Genomic DNA, 25,386 nt, shown 5'->3' on the forward strand with positions numbered 1-25,386 from the left:
CACCATCCTGACTTGGAAATATATCGGTCGATCCTTCATCGTCGCTGGGTCAAAATCCTGGAACTCCCTCCCTGACAGCACTGTGGGGGCACCTTCACCACACGGACTGCAGCAGTTCAAGAAGGTGGCTCACCACCACCGACTCAAGGGCAACTAGGGATGGGCAATAAATGCTGGCATTGCCAGCGACGCCCAGATCCAATAAACGAATAAAAAAAAAGCTGAGCAGGAGCAGGAACCCTGGCTGATTTTCCCTCCCCTAACCCAGGAACCAATTGCACTACAGGAAACTCTTTATTATCCGGCACCAACGGGACCGGCGTGGTGCTGCCGGTTTATCAAAAAGTCCGGATTACAGAGAGGTATAGTTAAAAGGTACGAGAGCTCCGTACACAGCAACAAATCCAGGCTTCCCTGTTGCTTAGCAACATGTGCAGGAATTCCAGCCACAGACCAAGCGTCCCTGTTGCTTAGCAACAGGTGCAGGAACCCCGGTTACACGGCCACAGATCCAGGAACGGCCACTAATATGAAGTAAAACTTACCTGAACCTACTCCTGAATTTTGCCGGTTAACAGAGATTTCCGGTTATTTAGGTGCCGGTAAATCGAGAGTTTCCTGTACTCAGTAATGACTGCCCCAGCTGACAACTGTACCACTGTTATATTTTAACAGTAAAGGCGTGTGACGGCATCGCCCGCACAGCCTTGGAAGGGTTATTGAGCCAGACACCTCAGGGGAGTTCAAGAACACTGCGGCATCAATGGTACATGTTAATTCAGCCTGCTCGCACTGTCATGCTCTGTGACCCCCCCCTTCAAAGCAGTACAGCCGATTACATCAGTCCTCGAGCTTCACAGATCAAAACAGGAAGAATAGGACAAAGGTTATCAATCGTAAAGCTCCGCAAATGATCGCTAAAAAAATTCCTTCATCAATCACAGGCAAATGCTTCTATAAGTAATCTTTCAGTCTGACGTCTACTCTTTAATACTGTACGTATTTGTGCTGAGGAATAGAAATTTCGTTCACTGTTTGCGGGTTAATAGTGCGTGTTGGAGGTGGTTACGCTATTCCCGAGCCCCCGCCGTGGATGGTGCTCTCTGGGGCACACTCACCTGCTCCTAGCCCAGTCCCACTCTTGACTTTTCTAGACTCTCTGGTGCTGCTTGCCTCTTCAAGCTCCTGGTTTCTCATTCTCTACCCACCCTCACCTCCCCCCCCCAACCCCAACCCTCACCCCCCTCGATACCTCCCAGGATCCCATTCCCAGTGGAAGCGCATGGAACAGTCTGCCCTGTCCTCCGAGGAGCTGTGGGGGACTGGCCTCGAGCAGAGGCCGCAGATTTTTGTGGCTGAAAATTTGGGTCACCTCATGTCCAGCCATATACAAAGACTATTAAACATAATATAACACCAGTTTTCTGGCCATTTTTTGTGAATCATATTTTATATCCAAAACCCCAAGAACTGTACTGTTGGGCAAGCTTGTGGGAGTGGCTTAGGGAATCGGATTGCAAGCCAGGCCAACCTGACTAAGGTGCATTCATATGCAAGCGGCCATCTCACACGGACAGGCTGGGAGGAAGGGAACCCAGGCCAATTGACGGCATCACCATCTAACATGATTACTGGGAACAATACCCCGAAAGGTAACTCAGAGACACTATCAATAAAACACAGTCCCAACCGAAACTGGTGGAAGGCAGGAGGTGGCCAAGCCATTGTCTTCCAGGAGATAAACCAGTTCGGTTTGAGATTGAAACCCATTACAGGAAACTTCGCGATATCCGGCACCGACGGGACCGGCGTGATGCCGATCTATGAAAACTTCCGGACAGACCAGCGCTAATGTTGAAGGATATGGAGGTTTTCATCTCCGTATCTGACAACAAACACTGTTGCTTAGCAACAGCTTGTAAACAGTCGGCCCGTACCTTGGAAGCGTCTCTGTAGCTTAGCAACAGCTTCAGAGAGGCTTTCCAGAGACTGACTGACTTTAAAAAAGCTAGGAGAAGAAAAAAAAACTAAAAACGGCTGCTGATTTCTGCCGTTAGATCGAGGTTTCCGGACATACAACCTCCGGATCCTGTACCTGCTAATGGGGGCCATCAACTCAAGAAACGACAGACATCCAGTAATCAGCACTCTGTCTCTCCAGGTGCCAGGCCTGGGAGCGGGGAAACGGAATATCATTTTTCACAAAGATTTATACGGTCACGAGTCACTCCAGGCCACAGGCGGGGCCCAGACAGATCACGAGTCAATACATCGATCAGTATTGGCGGGAGGGAAAGGCGATGGGTATATAAGGAGCCATTCAGGGGCTGCTCTCGCTCCCTCTTCTCCTCGGCATCAGTCTACAGCGAGTCTCCTGAGCGGGGCTCGGCTTGACAGAACACCACCAGAAGCTGAGCGCTGCTCTCCATCCCTCATCAACGGACCTCGACTCAAACTGGAACTTGGATACCGCGTCTGCGGTGCGGAACCAGGAGCGAGACGCACAGGAAGAAGCTGCAAGCAAGACAACGGACAATCGGGGTGAGCATATTGCCTGCGCCTACACATCCACTTAGCCATGTGAGGGGGTGATTGAGAGTCCCAACCAAACCTTAGAGGGGTTTAGTGCTGGGGTGCTGTGTTAGTTTATTTCACGGGAGGGTTCTTTTATTAGGCCGTGGTAATTTAGCACTGTATGGCTTGTTGGACAAGCCAGGGTTGTACTGTTTCGTACTGTTACAAGTGTTATTGTTAATCCTATTAAACACAATACGGTTGAGCTCAAACAGGTGTCTGAGTCTGATCTGTTCCATATAATCCCTATTGTCCAGAACTTGTAGTAAGAGGTGTGTTTTCACTTACAATAACTACGTTAATTAAGAGTAAAGTTGAAACAGCTATTTAGTGAAATGATACCAGATTACTAAGGGGGACCCCGAGCTTTCGGTCGCCTGTCACTTTAATTCTCTGCTCCATTCCCACTCAGACCTCACCGTCCTCGGCCTCTTGCATTGTTCCACGGAAGCTCAGCGGAAGCTCGAGGAACAGCACCTCATCTTCCGGTTAGGCACTTTACAGCCTTCTGGACTCAACATAGAGTTCAACAACTTCAGATCATAACCTCGGCCCCTATCACATATATATATATTTTTTATCCACACTCTCTTTTTTTCTCTCTCCCCCACCTGGCAGCTGTCTTTCATTCTGCCAGCGCAATTTACACTTCATCTAGAGCCATCCTTTGTCTCTTAACCTGTCCGATTACCATCCCCTTTTGCCTTGAATATTTCTTAACCTCTCCCGCCTTCTATCCTATCACAGACCTTCCCTTTTGTTCTTTCATCCCCTCCCCTAAACTTGCTTAAAAATCTGTTCCATTTCCTGCTTTTTTCCAGTTCTGACGAAAGGTCATCGACCTGAAACGTTAACTCTGTTTCTCTCTTCACAGATGCTGCCTGACCTGCTGAGTATTTCCAGCATTTTCTGTTTTTATTTCAGATTTCCAGCATCTGCAGTATTTTCTTTTTGTATTAAATAAGGGCTGCTTGACAGAAAAGGCCATTTAACAAGCTCCCAGAAACTCTGTAAGGAAGTTGCGAATAATATTACTCAAAACTGGGAATGAATCCAACATACTAAACTATACCAGCCAGCTCAGCTCCTTAAAGTTACCCCCTGTACATGATATACCCGTGCAAAGATAATGATTACAATGAGCATTGCACACCTGCCAACATTATTGCAGTAAATGCTGCATTGCAGCGCCTCCAGTATTGCTGAATGATAGGTTCGCCTACATCCTGCTAATACACCGGCAAAGATACTTGAACAAACACCCGGGTAACTGGCTCACAAGCGGATCCTGCACACAGTAGGTCCGCCTACATCCTGCTAATACACCGGCAAAGATACTTGAACAAACACCCGGGTAACTGGCTCACAAGCAGATCCTGCACACAGTAGGTCCGCCTACATCCTGCTAATACACCGGGAAAGATACTTGAACAAACACCCGGGTAACTGGCTCACAAGCGGATCCTGCACACAGCACATCGAACTCAAAAATGATCAAATCAAACAAGGGCTGGTTGTCAGATATGGATTAGATTTAACAAGCATCCAGAAGGTCTGCACAGGAGCCGTATTCTCTTGGCTGGGCAAGCTAGAAGATCCTAGGAACGTACTACGCTGATAATTATGTACAAGTGAACGGGGCTCCACCTGAGCTGCGGGTTTACAATCATTTCAAATTGAAGCGGAATTAAATTGTTCACCTCCTGCACCGGTTTTCGGATTGGTATTTTCTGTCCGAGGTGTGATTGCACCTGTGGGACTGTCCCTCAGCAGGAGTCAGTGACTTCAGGAGAGCAGAGTTGCTCCACAGACCGGTGTTTGGGCCCCACAGTCTAATCTCAGTCTTGCTGCAATAGAGGGGGACTGGGTAGGGGAGCAAGGCTCCCCCGTGGGAGGGACTGGACGGGCGTCAGGGCGCCCCCCCAACCCCCCGAGGGACTGGGCGGGCAGTCAGTGTGCCCTCGAGGGACTGGGTGGGCGGTCAGGGTGCCCGGGGGACTGGGCGGGCGGTCAGGGCGCCCCCCCGAGGGACTGGGCGGGCGGTCAGGGCGCCCCCCCGAGGGACTGGGCGGGCGGTCAGGGCGCCCCCCCGAGGGACTGGGCGGGCGGTCAGGGCGCCCCCCCGAGGGACTGGGCGGGCGGTCAGTGTGCCCGCGAGGGACTGGACGGGGGTCAGGGCGCCCCCCGAGGGACTGGGTGGGCGGTTAGGGCGCTCCCTGAGGGACTGGGCGGGCGGGCAGGGCGCTCCCCCCCCCCCCCCGAGGGGCTGGGCGGGCGGGCAGGGCGCCCACGAGGGACTGGGCGGGCGTCAGTGTTCCCCTGAGGGACATGGGCAGTGAATCAGTGCTCCCTCTGTGGGAGGTACTGGGTGGAGGTCAAAGCTTTCATCAGGGAGGCACCGTTCGGAGACTCGTGCCCCCCCTCTTCTAAGCAAGCTTGTGAGGAGACCAAGGCTTTCGTTCTCTCCCCGAGGAAGGCACCGTGTGAAGCCCAGGAGGCATTTTCACCAAGGCGGGAAGGAAGAATGAAAGAGAGCACAATTCCTGCACGTGTCCCGACTGACTCGGTGCCTGGTTTATAGCAGCTGTCGGGAAACCTGCCTGCCTGGAGACGGAGGCACGACTTGGGAAGAAAAACACCTGAAGAGGAAGCCTTACCCTGAAGCTAAAATAAAATATCTACATCACTGAGAAGTGTGAAGGAGGGGGCCTTCTGCTTTTTGAGATTAAATGTTCATTCTGTCGAACTCACCCCATTTCAAAAGCCAATAACAACACTATTAAATTATACAAACAGGAACAAAGCCAAGCACGCAAGCCATCCATCATTAAGCACACCCTTTTTGCTGTAAACTCCTTTCCGAGGTCCAATTCCTGGCACTGTTAACAAAAAAGTTAAATAAAAATTCTGCTTTTTTTTGTCACCTCCAATTTCCTGAAAGGATGGGTTTATATAGAATTGAAGCAAAATCTTTTTAAGTGTTCGGGGAGAAAAACAAAATCATAATATGCATGGAACACAAAAAGTTAGCATGCAGGTACAGCAAGTAATCAAAAAGGCAAATGGAATGTTGGCCTTTATTGCGAGGGGTTGGAGTATAAAAGCAGGGAAGTCCTGCTACAACTGTACAGGGCGCTGGTGAGACCACACCTGGAGTACTGCGTCCAGTTTTGGTCTCATTTAAGGAAGGATATACTTGCATTGGAGGCAGTCCAGAGACGGTTCACGAGGTTAATTCCAGAGATGAGGGGGTTGACTTATGAAGAAAGGTTGAGCAGGTTGGGCCTATACTCATTGGAGTTTAAAAGAATGAGAGGTGATCTTATTGAAACATAAAAGATACTGAGGGGGCTCGACAGGGTAGATGCAGAGAGGATGTTTCCCCTCGTGGGGAAATCTAGAACTCGGGGGCATAGTTTCAGAATAAAGGGGTCGCCCTTTTAGAACTGAGATGAGGAGGAATTTCTTCTCTCAGTGGGTCGTAAATCTGTGGAATTCTCTGCCCCAGAGAACCGTGGAGGCTGGGTCATTAAATACATTTAAGGTGGAGATAGACAGACTTTTGCAAGATAAGGGAGTGAAGGGTTATGGGGAGTGGGCAGGGAAGTGGCTTTAAGCCCAAGATCAGCCATGATCTTATTGAATGGCGGAGCAGGCGCGAGGGGCCGAGTGGCCTATTCCTGCTCCTATTTCTAATGTTCTTATAATTTAACTAACAGCAGAGAATACGCAGCTGAACCGTCAGCACCATAAAAGAGAAAACCTAGTTAGCATTGCAGGTATAAACCCCTCACCAGGAAGTGACGTGAAGGTCTGCTCAAAAACAGCATGGCGAGCATTGCAGGAATGGGGTGGGGTTATTACTGAGGCCAAAATTAGATTTTACCTTCATTTAAACTGAGGTACAGTCCACGAGCTCAGGATTAGCACAGGTTGTTGTGATTCGAGTACAGTCAGTACAGGTTTACCGCTGGATTTATGCAACACCACCACCTTGCATTTATATAGCGCCTTTAACGTAGTAAAACGTCCCAAGGTGCTTCACAGGAGCGATTATCAAACTAAATTTGACACCGAGCCACATAAGGAGATATTAGGACAGGTGACCGAAAGGCATTTATGAGCTTTTTACATCGGATACAAGGCACAGAAACAGCCCGTTCGGCCCAACCAGTCCATGCCGGCATTTATGCTCCACTCGAGCCTCCTCCCGTCTTTCCTCATTTAAATCTATCAGCATAACCCTCTATTCCCTTCTCCCTCGTGTGCTTGTCCAGCCTCCCCTTAAATGCATCGATACTATTCACTTCAACCACTCCCTGTGGTAGCGAGTTCCACATTCTCGCCACTCTCTGGGTAAAGAAGTTTCTCCTGAATTCCCTATTGGATTTCTTGGTGACTATCTTATATTGATGGCCTCTAGTTTTGCTCTTCCCCACAAGTGGAAACATTCTCTCTGTATCCACTCTATCAAAACCTTTCATAATTTTAAAGACCTCTATTAGGTCACCCCTCAGCCTTCTTTTTTCAAGAGAAAAGAGACCCAGCCTGTTCATCCTTTCCTGATATGTAGACCCTCGCATTTTTGGTTTTAAAGGAGGAGAGGCGCGCAGAGGTTTAGGGAGGGAATGCCGAAGCTCAGGGCCCCGGCAGCTGAAGGCACGGCCACCAATGGCAGAGCGATTAAAATCGGGGATGCTCAAGAGGCCAGAATTGGAGGAGCGCGGAGATCTCGGAGGGTTGTAGGAGATTACAGAGATAGGAAGGAGCGAGGTCACGGCGGTATGTGAAAACGAGGATGAGAATTTTAAAATCGAGGCATTCCCGGACCGGGAGCCAATGTAGGTCAGCGAGCACAGGGGGTGATACTGGCAGGAAAGTTTGGGATGAGCTCAAGTTTATGAAGGGCGGTAGATGGGAGGGAGGCTGGCCAGGAGAGCGTTGGTATAGTCAAATCTAGAGGTGATAAGGCATGGCTGAGGGTTTCAGCAGCCGATGAGCTGAGGCAGGAGCGGAGTCAGACGATGTTAGAGGTGGAAGCAGGCGGTCTTGGTGATAGTGCATGTGGTCAGAAGCTCAACTTGGCATCAAATGCGACACCAAGATTGCGAACTGTCTCGTTCGGCCTCAGGCAGTTGCCAGGGAGAGGGATGGAGTCTGTGGCTCGGGAACGGAGTTTGTGACGGGGACCGAAGACAACAGCAGATCCCCTGCACGCTCCCACTCTCCAGACTCTTGATTAAATGCTTGGGGGAGTCAGAATCCTAGTACAGGAAACTCTTTAGTATCCGGCACCGACGGGACCGGTATGGTGCCGGTTGATTAAAAATTCCAGATAAGGAAGAAGGGGCACAGAGTGACAATGGCCCATGGTACGAGAGCCCCGTAACACAGCCAGAAGTGCTGGAGCCCCGTAACACAGGTACAGAGGACCCGGTTGCACAACCAGAGGTGCAGAAGCCATGGTTACACGGCAAAAGGTACGAGATCCCTGGTTACATAGCCGCAATTATACAGTATACGGAAGCCTCAAAACCTACTCCTGAATTTTGCCGGTTATTAGAGAATTCTGGATAACTAGGTGCCGTTTAAACGAGAGTTTCCTGTAGGTAGCAGTACGGCTGGAGGTCTGGTGCATAGTAGATAAAAGAAACAATTCATGCATCTCTAATGCAGTTTGGACATGTTGGTGTATTGTGCGACAAACATGCACATTTTCTCTGTCATTAATTTGAGGCAGGAAAGTTGATAATATTGTTTTGCAGTGTGGCACTGTCAAGCCAGCAACATACACCGACATTACCGACACAAAGGGCTGGATTTTCATTGGGCCGTGGAGTCGGGACTGGAGGCGTGTGGGGGTTTAAAATCCCAAAATCGGGGGTCCCGACCCCATGCCAGTTTCAAAGGAGGCGGGTACCCGCCCCGCACTGGGACCCGCCTCCCCGAGGCGGGAAGGGGATTAGTGCCAATTAACTGCCTGTTAACAGGTATTTCAGTTTTTAGCCTAATCCCTATTTTTATTGTTGAAGTGTGGGATTCCCGACGGCTCCAAACCACGCCAAGTTAGAGAGGCGGGCCGTCGGGATGGAGGGCTTGGAGGGGTCGAGATGTCCGGTGTTCAGGTGAGTGATGGGTGCATGAGTGCAGAGGTAAGTGTGTTTGGTCTGTGTAAAGTGTTTAAAGAAGTTTTACTTACCTTTACAGCCTTCCTTCCTTCAGGTCTCGGGAGTCCCTCATCTCACCGGCACAGAAAGCAGAATGGTCGCGAACTGTCAAAAGTTCCAGCATTCAGCTTTCTGTTCTGGAGAGATCTCTAAATCATCCTGAGAGGAAGGAATTAACCTGGAGTACAGATTGCCAGTGTTTGACAGCTTCAAACAGCTGTCAAACACTGATATTTCATCTGTCAAAAGGTCTTGACAGATGAAATTTCAATCTGTGACGTCACCTGTTGTCAGGTGGCCCTTAATTGGCCTGCTGAGTCCGCTGGGCGGGCTCAACAAGGTCAATCAAATCAAGATTGCTTGGGTTGGCTAGAACTCGATGGAGGCGGGACTACAACCCCAAAAGTTGTAGTCCCGCCTCCTACCCAACTCCTCAATGAAAATCCAGCCCAAACACTCTGAACAGTGTCCATCAATACCGACCAATCACAATCTCTCCCCTGCCTTGCAACACAGCCCAATCACTCCTACAACATGAGTTTTCCTATAAGAAGCAGAAACGCCCAGAACACAGTGTACTGTGAATCAGTGCGAAAACAAATCAAGTCCCTGCCCCCAAACAGTTGACCTCGGCCTCCACTCGCAATACTCTATCCCGTACCTCCGACAATCTACAGTGCTCGGTATTTCAAAGCAAAAGTATCTTTAGAAAAGGACAAAGAGATAACAATTCTGGGCACCACACTCTAGGAGGGACGTCAAGGCCAAGGGAACAGAGGAGGTTTACCAGGATGATGGACTTCAGTTATGTGGAGAGATCGGAGAAGCTGGGATTGCTCGAGGAATTCTGGCTCTGTGTTGAAGAGCTGGAGTCAGAGCTTCAAACACTGAGACACATCAGGGAGGGGGAGAGTTACCTGGACTCTGTGTATCACGAGGTATTCACACCAATTAGATTAATTAATTCAGATGTAGTCCGTGGCCAGGGTCAGGATGGTGTGACTAGAAGTGAGGCAGGTACGGGGATCCAGGAGGTAGTGTTGGAGGAGCCGCAGCCCTTGCACTTGTCCAACAGGTTCGAGGCTCTTACTCCCCGTGAGGATGGGAACAGGGACTGCGGGGAGGATGAGCAACCTGGCCACAGCACCGTGGAGCGGGGGGCCATTCAAGTGGGGGGGGAGTTAAAAGAAATGTTGTAGTGGTAGGGGATAGTATCGTTAGGGGGATAGATAAGAGTTCTTTGCAGCCGAGAACGAGAGTCCCGAAGGCTGTGTTGCCTGCCCGGTGCCAGGGTTAAGGACATCTCCTCTGGACTGGAGAGAAACTTGGAGGGGGAGGATCCAGTTGTCGTGGTCCATGTTGGTACCAACGACATAGATAGGACAAGGAAGGAGGTTCTGCTGAGGGAGTTTGAGCAGCTAGGGGCCAAATTAAAAAGCAGAACCACAAGGGTAATAATCTCTGGATTATTACCTGAGCCACGAGCGAATTTGGCTAGGACAAATAAAATTAGAGAGTTAAATGCGTGGCTCAAAGACTGGTGTGGGAGAAATGGGTTTTGCTTCCGGGGACACTGGCACCAGTACTGGGGCAGGAGGGAGCTGTTCCATTGGGACGGGCTTCACTTGGCCAGTGCTGGGACTAGAGTCCTGGCGGATCATATAACTAGGGCTGTAGAGAGGGCTTTAAACTAACTAGTGGGGGGGGAGGTTCCTAGAGAGCAAATAATAAAAATGACAACAGAGAAGGTCATAGACTTAGTTAGCAGTGGGGAAATTAAAAACCAGAGTGTGTCAGGAAGGGGCAGAAGGTATGGAGTAAAAGGTAAAGTAATAAAAAGGGCAAAAGCAGGAACTAAGTGTCACAAAACATATTTGAAAGTTCTCTATCTGAATGCACGTAGCATTCGTAACAAAATAGACGAGTTAATGGCACAAATAACTACATATGGGTATGATCTTGTGGCCATTACAGAAACATGGCTGCAGGGTGACAATGCCTGGGAATTAAACATACCAGGTTATTTAACGATCAGGAAGGACAGGCAGGAAGGAAGGGGAGGTGGGGTGGCTATGTTAATAAAGGAAGGAATCACTGTAATACAGAGAAATGATATTGGGTCAAAAGATCAGGATAATGAAACAGTTTGGGTGGAGGTAAGGAATAATAAGGGGAAAAAAACACTAGTGGGCGTAGTCTATAGGCCTCCGAACAGTGGCAACTCTGTTGGACGGAGTATCAATCAGGAAATAGTTGAGGCTTGTAATAAGGGAACATCTATAATTATGCGGGATTTTAACTATCATATTAATTGGACAAATCAAATTGGGCAGGGCTGCCTTGAGGATGAGTTCATTGAGTGTATTAAGGATGGGTTTCTTGAGCAGTATGTAACTGAACCGACCAGGGGGCAAGCAACCTTAGATCTGGTCCTGTGTAATGAGACAGGATTAATTAAAAATGTCCTAGTAAAGGATCCCCTTGGAATGAGTGACCATAACATGGTTGAATTCCATATTCAATTAGAGGGTGAAAAGGTTGGATCTCAAACAAGCGTGCTAAGCTTGAATAAAGGAGACTATGAAGGTATGAGAGCGGAATTGAGTAGAGTGGATTGGGAAAATAGATTAAAGGGTAAGACGATACATGATCAGTGGTGTACATTTAAGGAGTTATTTTACAACTTCCAAAAAAAATATATTCCACTGAGAAGAAAAGGGTGTAAAAGAAAAGACAGCCATCCGTGGCTAAGTAAAGAAATTAAGGATAGTATTCGACTAAAAACAAGGGGATATAAGGTAGCCAAATCTAGTGGGAGGATAGAGGATTGGGAAAACTTTAAAAGACAGCAAAAAATAACAAAAAGATTGATTAAGAAAGGGAAGATAGATTATGAAAGTAAATTAGCAAAAAATATAAAAACAGATAGCAAGAGTTTTTATAGTTATATAAAAAGAAAAAGGGTGGCTAAAGTAAATGTTGGTCCCTTAGAGGATGAGACCGGGAAATTAATGGTGGGAAACATGGAGATGGCAAAAACACTGAATGAATATTTTATATCAGTCTTTACAGTAGAAGACACTAAGAATATCCCAACACTGGACAAACGGGGGGGCTAAAGGGGGGGAGGAGCTAAACACGATCAAAATCACTAAGGAAGTGGTACTCGGTAAAATAATGGGACTCAAGGCGGATAAATCGCCTGGACCTGATGGCTTACATCCTAGGGTCTGGAGGGAAGTGGCGGTAGGGATTGTGGATGCATTGGTAATAATTTTCCAAAACTCCCTGGACTCGGCAAAGGTCCCGGCAGACTGGAAAACTGCTAATGTAACACCCTTAGTTAAAAAGGGCAGTAGACAGAAGGCTGGAAACTATAGACCGGTTAGCCCAACATCTGTGGTAGGTAAAATTTTGGAGTCCATTATTAAGGAGACAGTAACAGGACATTTGGATAATCATCATTTAATAGGACAAAGTCAGCATGGTTTTATGAAGGGGAAGTCATGTTTGACAAATTTGCTGGAGTTCTTTGAGGAAGTAACATATAGGGTGGATAAAGGGGAACCAGTGGACGTAGTGTATTTAGACTTCCAAAAGGCATTTGACAAGGTGCCACACAAAAGATTATTGCTTAAGATAAAAAATCACGGGATTGGGGGTAATATTCTGGCATGGATAGAGGATTGGCTATCTAACAGAAGGCAGAGAGTTGGGATAAATGGTTCATTCTCAGACTGGCAATCAGTAACTAGTGGTGTTCCGCAGGGGTCAGTGCTGGGTCCCCAACTCTTTACAATCTATATTAACGATTTGGAGGAGGAGACCGAGTGTAACATATCAAAGTTTGCAGATGATACTAAGATGGGAGGGAAAGTAGTGAGTGAGGAGGACATAAAAAACCTGCAAGGGGACATAGACAGGCTAAGTAAGTGGGCAGAGATTTGGCAGATGGAATACAATACTGGAAAGTGTGAGGTTATGCACTTTGGCAGGAAAAATCGTAGAGCAAGTTATTATCTTAATGGCAAGAAACTGGAAAGTACTGAAGTACGAAGGGATCTGGGGGTCCTGGTGCACGAAACTCAAAAGGTTTGTATGCAGGTGCAGCAAGTGATTAAGAAGGCCAATGGAATGTTGGCTTTCATTGCTAGGGGGATAGAATATAAAAATAGGGAGGTATTGCTTCAGTTGTACAAGGTATTGGTGAGACCGCACCTGGAATACTGCGTACAGTTTTGGTGTCCATACTTAAGAAAGGACATACTTGCTCTCGAGTCAGTACAAAGAAGGTTCACTCGGTTAATCCCGGGGATGAGGGGATGGATATATGAGGAGAGGTTGAGTAGATTGGGACTCTACTCATTGGAGTTCAGAAGAATGAGAGGCGATCTTATTGAAACATATAAGATTGTGAAGGGTTTGGATCGGGTGGATGCGGGGAGGATGTTCCCGATGAGTGAAACTAGAACTAGGGGGCATAGTCTTAGAATAAGGGGCTGCTCTTTCAAAACTGAGATGAGGAGGAACTACTTCACTCAGAGGGTGGTAGGTCCATGGAATATGCTGCCCCAAAAAGCTGTCGAAGCTACATCATTACATAAATTTAAAACAGAAATAGACAGTTTCCTAGAAGTAAAGGGAATTAAGGGTTACGGGGAGCGGGCAGGAATTTGGATATGAGTCTAGGTTCGGATCGGTCATGGCCCTGTGGGTAGCGGAGCGGGCCCAGGGGCCGTGTAGCCTGATCCTGGCTCCTATTTCGTGTGTCTAATTCTGTTAGATTCAGGAGATGGTTCTGTGATAGTGGATTGGCGGTTAGGATCAGATCAGCCATGATCTTATTGAATGGCGGAGCAGGCTCGAGGGGCCGATTGGCCGACTCCTGCTCCTATTTCTTATGTTCTTATTGTTCTCCTTGGAGCAGAGAAGGTCAAGGGGAGATTTAATAGAGGTGTTCAAAATTATGAGGGGTTTTGATAGAGCGAGTAGGGGGAAAGTTAACTCTGGCAAGTAGGCCAGTAACCAGAGGTCATGGATTTAAAATAATTGACAAAAGATCTAGAAGGGAAACAAGGAGAATTTTTTTCACACAGAGGGTTATTAAGATCTGGAACGCTCAACCAGAAAGGGTGGTGGAATCAGATTCCATTGGAACTCTCAAAAGGCAATTGGACGTGTACCTGAAATTTGAAGGTTTATGCAAAGGGAGTGGGACTAAATTGATCAGTTCTTTCAAATTGATCAGCACAGGCACGACGGGCCGAATGGCTCCCTTCTGTGCTATAAGATTCTATGATTCACCCTTATATGACAGGCCTATGTAACTCACTCACCATCGCCTGTCTTGTGCTTTACGCCAGTGATAACACTGCAGTGCTCCATTTCAATGAAGTATCTGCTGGATCTCAGTGACAACACCCACACGGCCAGCGTATTGAGCAGGGAATACGCTCTACCCATCACAGCTGACATCTGATGGCAGGAAAGGACGAGCTGATACTGGAGAGCAGGGCAGGAGACCCTGTGAAAACTTCAGATTCTTTAGCATCCCAAAAATGGTACAGCAACTGCAGGAAAAGCTTGCGTCTAATTCTCACCAATTTGCTCCTCTCTCTTGAAGCTGTTGGTGCCCTCCTTGGTTATCCTCAACAGGCACTAAGGTGCTCTGTTATACCTCGTCCAAGTGACAATTATTCACACGCAATCCTTGACAAGGAGCGGCGACTAAAAGCCCGACTATTCCGTGAGTCGTAGCCCCGCCCAACCCTGTCCCCATCAGACACCCACACCTTTGGTACAGGCCACTAGACTAGCGTCAGGAGCACCATCTGTAACTCATTCCCACCTCCCAAAGCTTAGAGTGGAGGCCAATTCTGGAGCCCCTACCTGCGACATTAGCAGACATCAGCCAACTCAACTCAAACTGGGGCTGGTACAGGAAACTTTGGTTTATCCGGAGGTTGTATGTCCGGAAACCTCAATCTAACGGCAGAAATCAGCAGCCGTTTTGGTTAGGTTTTTTTTCTTCTCCTAGCATTTTTTTTTTTTTTTAAACAGTCAGGCTCTGGAAAGCGTCTCTGTAGCTTAGCAACAGCTTCAGAGACGCTTCCAAGGTACGGGCCGAGTGTTTACAAGCTGTTGCTAAGCAACAGTGTTTGTTGTCAGATACGGAGATGAAAACCTCCGTATCCTTCAACATTAGCGCTGGTCTATCCGGAAGTTTTGATAGATCGGCAGCAGCTCGGTCCCATCGGTGCCGGATATCAGAACTTTTCCTGTACTTGGGACTGCTCCGGTCCACAGGGTTTAAGCTTCTTAGTGGCTCAGTTCGTTGACCCCACCGAGCGTTGTTATCCATCCCTAATTGTCCTCGAGAAGGTGGCGTTGAGCTGCCTTTTGACAACCGAGTGGCTTGCTAGGCCATTTCAGAGGGCAGTGCTGTGGGTCTGGAGTCACATACCGGCCAGACCGGGTAAGGGCGGCAGATTTCCTTCCCTAAAGGGCATTAGTGAACCAGATGGGGTTTTAAGACAATCCGGTCGTTTCATGATCACCATTACTGACACTAGCTTTTTTAATTCCAGATTTATTTAAGTAACTGAATTTAAATTCCCCAGCTGCCGTGGTGGGATTTGAACTCACGTCTCCAGCTCATTAGTCCAGGCCTCTGGATTACTCATCCCGTAACGTAACCACTCTGCTACCGTTCACGTTTATGCTCCTCGAGCCTCCTCCCATCCTTCCTCATCAGCATAACCCTCTATTCCTTTCTCCCTCATACGCTTGTCTAGCCTCCCCTTAAATGCATCTATACTATTCGCCTCAACCACTCCCTGTGGTAGCGAGTTCCACATTCTCACCACTCTCTGGGTAAAGAAGTTTCTCCTGAATTCCCTATTGGATTTCTTGGTGACTATCTTATATTGATGGCCTCTAGTTATGCTCTTCCCCACAAGTGGAAACATTCACTCTGTATCCACTCTATCAAAACCTTTCATAATTTTAAAGACCTCTATTAGGTCACCCCTCAGCCTTCTTTTTTCAAGAAAAAAAGAGACCCAGCCTGTTCATCCTTTCCTGATAGGTATACCCTCGCATTTCTGGTTTTAAAGGAGGAGAGGGAGAGAGGCGGAGAGGTTTAGGGAGGGAAATCCAAAGCTCAGGGCCTCGGCAGGTGAGGGCACGGCCGCCAATGGTGGAGCGATTAAAATCGGGGGTGCGCAGGAGGCCAGAATTGGAGGAGCGCAGAGATCTCGGAGGGTTGCCGGGCTGGAGGAGGTTAGAGAGAAAGGGAGGGGGCGAGGTCATGGTGGTATTTGATTTCTTGGTGACTATCTTATATCGATGGCCTCTAGTTTCGCTCTTCCCCACAAGTGGAAACATTCTCTCTGTCTAACTCTATCAAAATCTTTCATAATTTTAAAGACCTCTATTAGGTCACCCCTTAACCTCTTTTCAGAAGAAAAGAGACCCAGCCTGTTCATCCATTCCTGATCGGTATACCTTCGATTGAACAATCTGAAATAAACCAATATAAACGGTGAGAAAATAGTCCTTTATGTGGAAACCAAAACGCATTGTTGAGCATTCCACCAGTGAATGAAGTGATAAGTGAATTAACAACGTCAGCAACTTGCATTTATATAGCGCCTTTAATAGCAAAACGTCCCGCGGTGCTTCACAGGAGCGATTATCAAACAAAATTTAACACCGTGCCACATAAGGAGATATTAGGACAGATGGCCAAAAGCTTGGTCAAAGAGGTAGGTTTAAAGGAGCGTCTTAAAGGAGGAGAGGCAGAGGGGTTTAGGGAGGGAATTCCAGAGAAAAGGGCTCAGCCATCAATGAAGGAATAACAACGATAAGCCTGACCCTGACTGTTATTACAGGAGCAGGAGTTGAAAGGGACTGATTTTCAAGGTAGACTTGAACAACCAGTTTGTCATGACAAAGAAGAATTCAGAATGGCGCAAGAGTGAGAACGATGTTTCCGCTGCACCTGACTCAGCTGCCCAACCCAAAGTCAACAATGACGAGAGCAATATTGGGACAGACCATCAGAACATAAGAAATAGGAGCAGGAATAGGCATCTTGGCCCCTCGAGCCTGCTCCGCCATTCAATGAGATCATGGCTGATCTTGGGCTCAAAGCCACTTCCCTGCCCGCTCCCCAGAACCCTTCACTCCCTTATTTTGCAAAAAATCCGTCTTATCTCCACCTTAAATGTATTTAATGACCCAGCCTCCAACGTTCAGCAGTATATCGGTACCAAATGAAACTGCTGGGGAGGACTGCAGCACACAGTGGAGTTCAGCGAAGATTCACAAGGCTGATCCCTGGGATGGCAGGAATGACGTATGAGAGATTGGGTCGATTGGGCTTATACTCGCTGGAGTTTAGAAGAATGAGAGGGGATCTCATCGAAACTTATAAAATTCTGACACGTCTGGACAGACTAGATGCAGGAAGGATGTTCCCGATGGTGGGGGAGTTCAGAACCAGGGGTCATAGGCTAAGGATAAGGGGTAAGCCATTTAGGACTGAGATGAGGAAGAATTTCTTCACCCAGAGAGTGGTGAACCTGTGGAATTCTCTGCCACAGAAGGCGGTTGAGGCCAAGTCTTTAAATATATTCAAGAAGGAGTTAGATATATTTCTTAGAGCTAAAGGTATCAAGGGATATGGGGAGAAGGCAGGGACAGGGTACTGAATTTGGATGATCAGCCATGATCTCATCGAATGGCGGAGCAGGCTAGAGGGGCCGAATGGCCTACTCCCGCTCCTATCTTCTATGTTTCTATGTAACACGCTGAGCTTTCACCTCTGGGACCTCGATGTGAGTGCATGTCATACGAATGAGATGAAGGTTTCCTCTGTCTGCTGGCTGGCAAGACTAGGCAGTCTCGACCCATTTCCTAGTGGATGTGGGCCAACAGCACAAAACTGCCTCTAATTTGGCGCTGAACTTGAGATTTGATACACTAAGGCTACAAAGGGCAGCTGGTGTTTGGAGGAGGTGAGGCACAATTTTGGGGAAAGGGTTGCGAGGTTGGCTCGGCACTGAATCGAGCATTGCTTGATGCTGACACTGGGTTCTTTGACGGCGACTAGCAACAGGATACCTGACGACTATACCTCTCCCTGAGCTGGCCGATCTTGACGTCAACACCAAGTGCGCAAAATGCAAAAGTGTTTCAGTTCCCCATGATAACAGATGGATCAGCACAAAACAACATCCAAACTAGGAAAGGGAGGGGGGCGGAATGAAATGGCTCATTCTGTTCAAATATAAAAGCTCATAGAATCACTGGTCTCCTTCTGTGCCGTAAATTTCTATGATTCTATGAGCTTTTATATTTGAACAGAATGAGCCATTTCATTGGTCTCCTTCTGTGCCATAAATTTCTATCAGTGTCGGTGTTGGCCGACAAAGAGCTCTCCAGCCTAATCCCAATTTCCAGCTCTTGGTCTGTAGCCCTGTAGGTTACGACACTTCCAAGTACTTTTCAAATGCAATGAGGGTTCCTGCCTCTACCACCCTTTCAGGCAGTGAGTTCCAGACCCCCACCACCCTCTGGGTGAAAAAAGGTCTCCTCAACTCCCCTCTAATCCTTCCACCAATTACTTTAAACCTACGCCCCCCCCCCCCCCGGTTATTGTGATCGAGTAGTGATTCCTGCATTTTAACACAGTCCTAATCATATCATAATTCTTTTGAGTTTAGGGTTATTTTTGAAGTTTCTTTTAATCTCGAACATTCACACTTATGATCATCCTCAGGACAGATCTATCTATTGGGACTAGACTGAGGATCGATCATCAGTTCACTGGTTCCTGGGATGGGGGGATTGTCCTAGGAGGAGAGATTGAGTAGACTAGGCCTATATTCTCGAGAGTTTAGAAGAATGAGAGGTGATCTCATTGAAACATACAACATTCTTCCCGGGCTTGACAGGGTAGATGCAGGGAGGATGTTTCCCCTGGCTGGGGAGTCTAGAACCAGGGGTCACAGTCTCAGAATAAGGGGTCGGCCATTGAGGACTGAGATGAGGAGAAATTTCTTCACTCAGAAGGCTGTGAATCTTTGGAATTCTCTACCCCAGAGGGCTGTGGAGGCTCAGTCGTTGAGTATATTCAAGACAGAGATCGATAGATTTTTGGATATTAAGGGAATCAAGGGATATGGGGATAGTGCAGGAAAGTGGAGATGAGGTAGAAGATCAGCCATGATCTTATTGAATGGCCTACTCCTGCTCCTATTTCTAACGTTCTTATCACGAGGGAGCAGGTTTCACCACTGAACCTGATTTAGTACCCAGGCTTAAATTTCATTGATGCTCTGACTTGGCCGAGACAAGAGGGAGGAAAATGAGAAGGGCTCACTCCTTGCTAACTCGAGAATGACACCTTGATAAGGAAGCCAGATTTCGAAGCACATTTCAAGCTCGTCGGATTGGCACCATTTCAAGTCTAGCACCTAAAGCTTGACCAAGAAAAGCTTCTACTCAGCTGCCAAAACGGCAGAATCATCATTTTGAGAGGCTAGTGAAAGATTGTTACCACAGATTGATGAAAATGGGGACAGATGGCTCCGAAGAATGTTTCCACACGGACGGTTTTAGAACATACAGTAGATGGCGTTATCGCAGGTGGCTATTGAGGTAGAGGCCACATCGTTTAAAAAAGGAGTTTGGATACTTATTTGGAAAGGGAGCATATAAACGGTAAGAGGAAAGGGCAGAGAAATGAGATTAGCGTAAACAGCTCCCGCTGAAGACCCAGAACCAACACAGGTATCCCGGGCGGAACAATCTCCTTGTGCTCTGTCATTTCTATGGTATCGCTCTTCTGACTGGAATTAAACTACCTGCTGTGCAGGATATCTACCCCGAGAGGTGCCGGGGGAAGGCCCCGAGAATCATCAAAGACGCGAGCCACCCCAACCACAACCTCTTCGCCCTGCTCCCGTCCGGCAAGAGATACCGAAGTATACGGTCTCGTACCAGCAGGTTTCAAAACAGCTTCTACCCCCAGGCCATAAGACTCGTGAACAAATAAATTATTATTTATTACTGTTGTCTTATTTATTATTACTGTATTTCTATTAGTATTTTTATCATTGCTATGCCATATTTATCCCAATATTGGGAGGACTCGTAAAAATCAACATTTCATTGTGCAGTACATATGTCTGCTGCATATATGACAAATAAAATTGAATTGAATTGAATTGAAGAGTGGAGATGCTGGGAACGTGGTTCCCGAGGGTGAAATTTAAGTTTTTAAAGAAGCCTACAAGTTGAAATGTCAATTGTTTTTCTAATACTGTAGAAATGTTATCAGTAGAATATCACACCACAAACTGACAGCATAATGTTGCACTAAAGAATATTGCCAACTGAATAACATTTATCCCACCTCCTAGTGATATGTGTGTCCCTTAAAACCTGACAAGCTGCCGAGAACAATTGCGGCTCATTGTACAAAACCCATCATGTGTAACCTGACTTACGACTGCAAACTAGAAACACGCAGGTTCGATCATACGTGAAAGAGAAAGGCAGGTTGAAGGCTCGCTTTAAACAGCAAGCTCTCCGTTTGACGCTGACTTGAGGCATTTTCTGTTCATTTCTACTGAAATTAAATTACTCGGGGTAATAAAAAGCAAGAATGTGTTAAAATTTTCCATAAATTGTTCACAAGCGCGACAGTGCAAATCGCTCACAACACGGCTGTGCAATCGGCGGAACCACGTGACCCAATAGTGGCAAAAATAGCAACACCGTCACGGGGAGAACGAGTTGTAAGTGACACTGCGGTGAAGACAATGCCGTCACGGCAAGTCCCGCGTGACACTGCAGCCGGCCCAGGCCTGGCGTCCAAAGTTCCCGCTTAGCTGCGCGACCGCGCAGCGGTCTGGAGGTCCCGCGCAGGCCGCTCACCGGCTTTTACGTTGAAGAAACCGCGCAAGCGCGAAAATTTGAAGGGGCCGCGCAGCCAGTTAAAGGGACCGCTCGCGAAAACAAAACTTGCTGAGGGAAGATTGCGGCGGTCGCGGGCGACCCCGGCGTGACATCATGGCGCCCAAAGACAACGTGTGACCCTTCCCCTTTCCCACCCCCCCCAACAAATAAATAAAGCAACACTTTTTCTCATGGAGACTGTGGCTCTCCCCCCTTTACAGGGCGTCTTGTTAGCCCTGAACAGGGAGTAAGTGGGTGGAGTCAGGCTCCCACACTGCGTGCTTCCTGGACCATTTATCTAGCGCCTTTCACGACCTCAGGACGTCCCAAAGAGCTTTACAGCCAATGAAGTACTTTTTGAAGTGTAGTCACTGTTGTAATATAGGAAACGCGGCAGCCAATTTGCACACAGCAAGCTCCCACAAACAGCAATGAGTTAATGAGCAGTTTCAGTGATGCTGATTGAGGGATAAATATTGGCCACGACATCGGGGAGAACTCCCCTGCTCTTCTTCGAAATAGTGTTGTGGGATCTTTTACGTCCACCTGAGGGGGCAGACGGGGCCTTGGTCTAACGTCACATCCGTGTCAGCAGTGGCTCATTGGGTAGCACTCTCACCGGAGTCAGAAGGTTGTGGGTTCAAGTCTCACTCCAGCCGACTTGAGCACAAAAATCTAGGCCGACACTCCCAGTGCCAGTACTGAGGGAGCGCTGCACTGTTGGGGGTGCTGTCTTTTGGATGAGACATTAAACCAAGTCTGCGCTCAGGAGGACATAAAAGATCCCACGGCACTATTTCAATGAAGAACAGGGGAGTTCTCCCCGGTATCCTGGTCAATGTTGATTTAAAAAGATAATTATTGCTGTTTGTGTGAATTTGCTGTGCACAAATTGGCTGCTGTGTTTCATACATGACAACAGTAACTGCACTTCAAAAAGCACCTCATTGGCTATAAAGCGCTTTGGGATGCCCGAGGTCGCGAAAGGCGCTGTATAGAAAGAGGGCACCTCTGACAGTGCAGCACTCCCTCAGTACCTCTTCTTCCATAGCCCTGTATCTCCAATTGCCCCCTCCTCCATAGCCCTGTATCTCCCATTGCCCCTCTCCTCCATAGCCCTGTATCTCCCATTACCCTCTCCCCATAGCCCTGTATCTCCCATTGCCTCTCCACCATAGCCCTGTATCTTCCATTACCCTCTCCCCATAGCCCTGTATCTCCCATTGACCCTCTCCCCATAGCCCTGTATCGCCCATTGCCCCTCTCCCCATAGCCCTGTATCTCCCATTGCCCCTCGCCCCATAGCCCTGTATCTCCCATTACCCTCCCCATAGCCTTGTATCTCCCATTGCCCCTCTCCCCATAGCCCTATCTCCCATTGTCCCTCTCCCCATAGCCCTGTATCTCCCATTGCCCCTCTCCCCATAGCCCTGTATCTCCCATTACCCTCTCCCCATAACCCTGTATCTCCCATTGCCTCTCCACCATAGCCCTGTATCTTCCATTACCCTCTCCCCATAGCCCTGTATCTCCCATTGACCCTCTCCCCATAGCCCTGTATCTCCCATTGCCCCTCTCCCCATAGCCCTGTATCTCCCATTGCCCCTCGCCCCATAGCCCTGTATCTCCCATTACCCTCTCCCCATAGCCCTGTATCTCCCATTACCCTCTCCCCATAGCCCTGTATCTCCCATTACCCTCTCCCCATAGCCTTGTATCTCCCATTGCCCCTCTCCCCATAGCCCTGTATCTCCCATTACCCTCTCCCCATAGCCCTGTATCTCCCATTGCCTCTCCACCATAGCCCCGTATCTTCCATTACCCTCTCCCCATAGCCCTGTATCTCCCATTGACCCTCTCCCCATAGCCCTGTATCTCCCATTGCCCCTCTCCCCATAGCCCTGTATCTCCCATTGCCCCTCGCCCCATAGCCCTGTATCTCCCATTACCCTCTCCCCATAGCCCTGTATCTCCCATTACCCTCTCCCCATAGCCCTGTATCTCCCATTACCCTCTCCCCATAGCCTTGTATCTCCCATTGTCCCTCTCCCCATAGCCCTGTATCTCCCATTGTCCCTCTCCCCATAGCCCTTTATCTCCCATTGCTCCTCTCCCCCATAGCCCTGTATCTCCCATTGCCCCTCTCCCCCATAGCCCTGTATCTCCCATTGCCCCTCTCCTCCACACCCTGTATCTCCCATTGCCCCTCTCCTCCACACCCTGTATCTCCCATTGCCCCTCTCCCCCACACCCTGTATTTCCCATTGCCCCTCTCCTCCACACCCTGTATCTCCCATTGCCCCTCTCCTCCACACCCTGTATCTCCCATTGCCCCTCTCCTCCACACCCTGTATCTCCCATTGCCCCTCTCCTCCACACTCTGTATCCGCCACTCCCGACACTGGAGCATACATATCTCAGTACTGAGGCAGTGCACTGGATGGTCAGCTTGGATTATTTTGTGCTCGAGTGTCGGGACCGGGATTCAACCCCCGGTGCCTTCCCGCTCGGAGACGAGTGCGCTGCCCGCTGAGCCACGGCTGGGCTGCACGGGCAGGCGGACCGGCAGCTGGGCTTAAAAAGTCGACCCGGCTCGGCGACAAGGAGATGCGGGTGTAAATCAGCGACCCCACCAACTACCCACCCCCCCGACCCCGATAAAAAAAAAACCCTGATTAAAAACCATCCTCTCTCTAAAAGCCTCCATCGCAAGCCCGAGGTGCTCGGCCGCCACTCACCGCACATCCCGACCTCTGGCTCTTCTCTCTCACACACCCGCCGCCGTCTGCGTTTCCAGCCGCCCGCCCACCAGTGAGCCACAAAATGGCGGGGGGCCGGCCTCCGGGCTCCCGCCCCCTTCGCCCGATCCCGTTGGCCCGCTCTTCGCCACGCCCCCAACGTCGGCAACGCGTCGGCTGGTTGGTCAGCGCCGCTGTCACTCCCAGTGAGTGACGGGGGGGCTGTCCCTTTGGCTTTTGATTGACAGCTTCGCTGGAGACGTCCTTGCAATGAGGGAGCAGGGCAATAAGGGAAAGTAAAGATGGACTTGCAACACGTATCAGCAACACCAATTTGCATGTATATAGAATTTTTAATGTATAAAACGTCCCACAGCAGCGTCAGCAAACAAAATCTGGCACCCAGCAACAAAAGACAGGCGACCAAAAGCTTGGTCAAAGAGATGGGTTTTAAGGAGCGTCTTAAAGGAGGAAAGAGAGGCGGAGAGGTTTAGGCAGGGAATTCCAGAGCTGAGGGCGCAGGCAGCTGAAGGCACGCCGTCAATGGTTAAAATCAGGGATGCTCAAGAGGGCAGAATTACAGGAGCGGCAGATATCTCGGGGGATTGTGGGGCTGAAGGAGGTTACAGAGATAGGGAGGGGTCGAGGCCGTGGAGGGATTTGAAAACAAGGATGAGAATTTGAAAATCGAGGCATTGCTTAACTGGGAGCCAATGGAGGTCAGCGAGCACAGCGGGCGATAGGTGAACGGGACTTGGTCCGAGTTGGAACACGGGGTAGCCGAGTTTTGGATGACCTCAAATTTACGTAGGGTAGAATGGGGGAGGCCAGCCAGGAGTGCGTTGGAATAATCAAGTCCAGAGGTAACAAAGGTACGGATGTGGGTTTCAGCTGCGGATGAGCTGAGGCAAGGGGTGGAGTCGGTTGATGTTCCGGAGGTGGAAATAGGCGGTCTTGGTGATGGCGTGCACATCTCGAAAGTAATGAGTATAGGGGCAGTAATTAACAAAGGAGAACAAAAAAAACAGAATGAAAGTAGCAAATGAAGAAAACAATGAGAGTGCAGGGACAGTAATGGGGATGCAAACTCTTAAGTGAAACACTGAGAGACAAGAACAACAAATATAGCAATATAGAGGGCGGAGGTGGCAAATTGAAGGTTGCAATTAATTAATCAAAAGAAGTGCAGATACTAAAAGAAGGGAATGAAAGTGCATATAGCATATTGATAACTGAGTGGTAAAACAGTTAGTTAAGTATTCAGAGCACACAGCACTAAATTCAGGAAGAATGAAGACAGCAGATCAAGGAATAAGGGGATATACAATGCCTTTCACCACCTCAGAACGTCCCAAAGCGCTTTACAGCCAATGAAGTACTTTTGAAGTGTAGTCACTGTTGTAATGTAGGAAACGCAGCAGCGAAATTGCACACAGCAAGCTCCCACAAACAGCAATGTGATAATGACCAGATCATCTGTTTTTAGTGACGTTAATTGAGGGATAAATATTGGCCCAGGACACCGGGGATAACTCTTCTGCTCTGCTTCAAAATAGCACCACAGGATCTTTTACATCCACCTGAGAGAGCAGACGGGGGCTCAGTTTAAAGTCTCATCCAAAAGATGGCACCTCCGACAGTGCAGCACTCCCTCAGCACTGCGCTAGAGTGTCAGCCTAGATCTTTGTACTCGAGTCTCATGGAGAAGGATTTGAACCCACAACCTTCTGACTGAGCGGCGCGAGTGCTACCCACTGATCCACAGCTGAGAACGCATGGAGAATGATTAAAGGTCTCTATTCTGCACCAAGGATGATATATAATTGCATCCAAACCTGCAATACTATCAATTTAAAAATAAAACTGCATTAAAAAAAATTAAGCTTTCACTTAAAGCTGTGACAACCTATAACATTCATAAGAACATAGAATCATAGACA

General features: G+C 48.4%; 1 protein-coding gene across 2 annotated transcripts in view; it reads right to left on the bottom strand.

The window, feature by feature from the left end:
• Nucleotides 1-23,554, bottom strand: part of LOC147097906 (glutamine--fructose-6-phosphate aminotransferase [isomerizing] 1) — a 117,181-nt gene extending 93,627 nt beyond the window's left edge. For both annotated transcript variants that reach the window (XM_085970962.1, XM_085970961.1), the window contains exon 1: nucleotides 23,447-23,554. In XM_085970962.1, coding sequence (XP_085827088.1) covers nucleotides 23,447-23,453 — 7 coding nt within the window. In that variant the 5' untranslated portion in view covers nucleotides 23,454-23,554. The remainder of the gene's footprint in view (nucleotides 1-23,446) is intronic.
• Nucleotides 23,555-25,386: the final 1,832 nt, after the last annotated feature.

The sequence above is a fragment of the Somniosus microcephalus genome, chromosome 30, assembly GCF_052327205.1.
Source record: "Somniosus microcephalus isolate GS21.2 chromosome 30, FLI_Smic_1.0, whole genome shotgun sequence".
Classification (NCBI taxonomy): domain Eukaryota; kingdom Metazoa; phylum Chordata; class Chondrichthyes; order Squaliformes; family Somniosidae; genus Somniosus; species Somniosus microcephalus.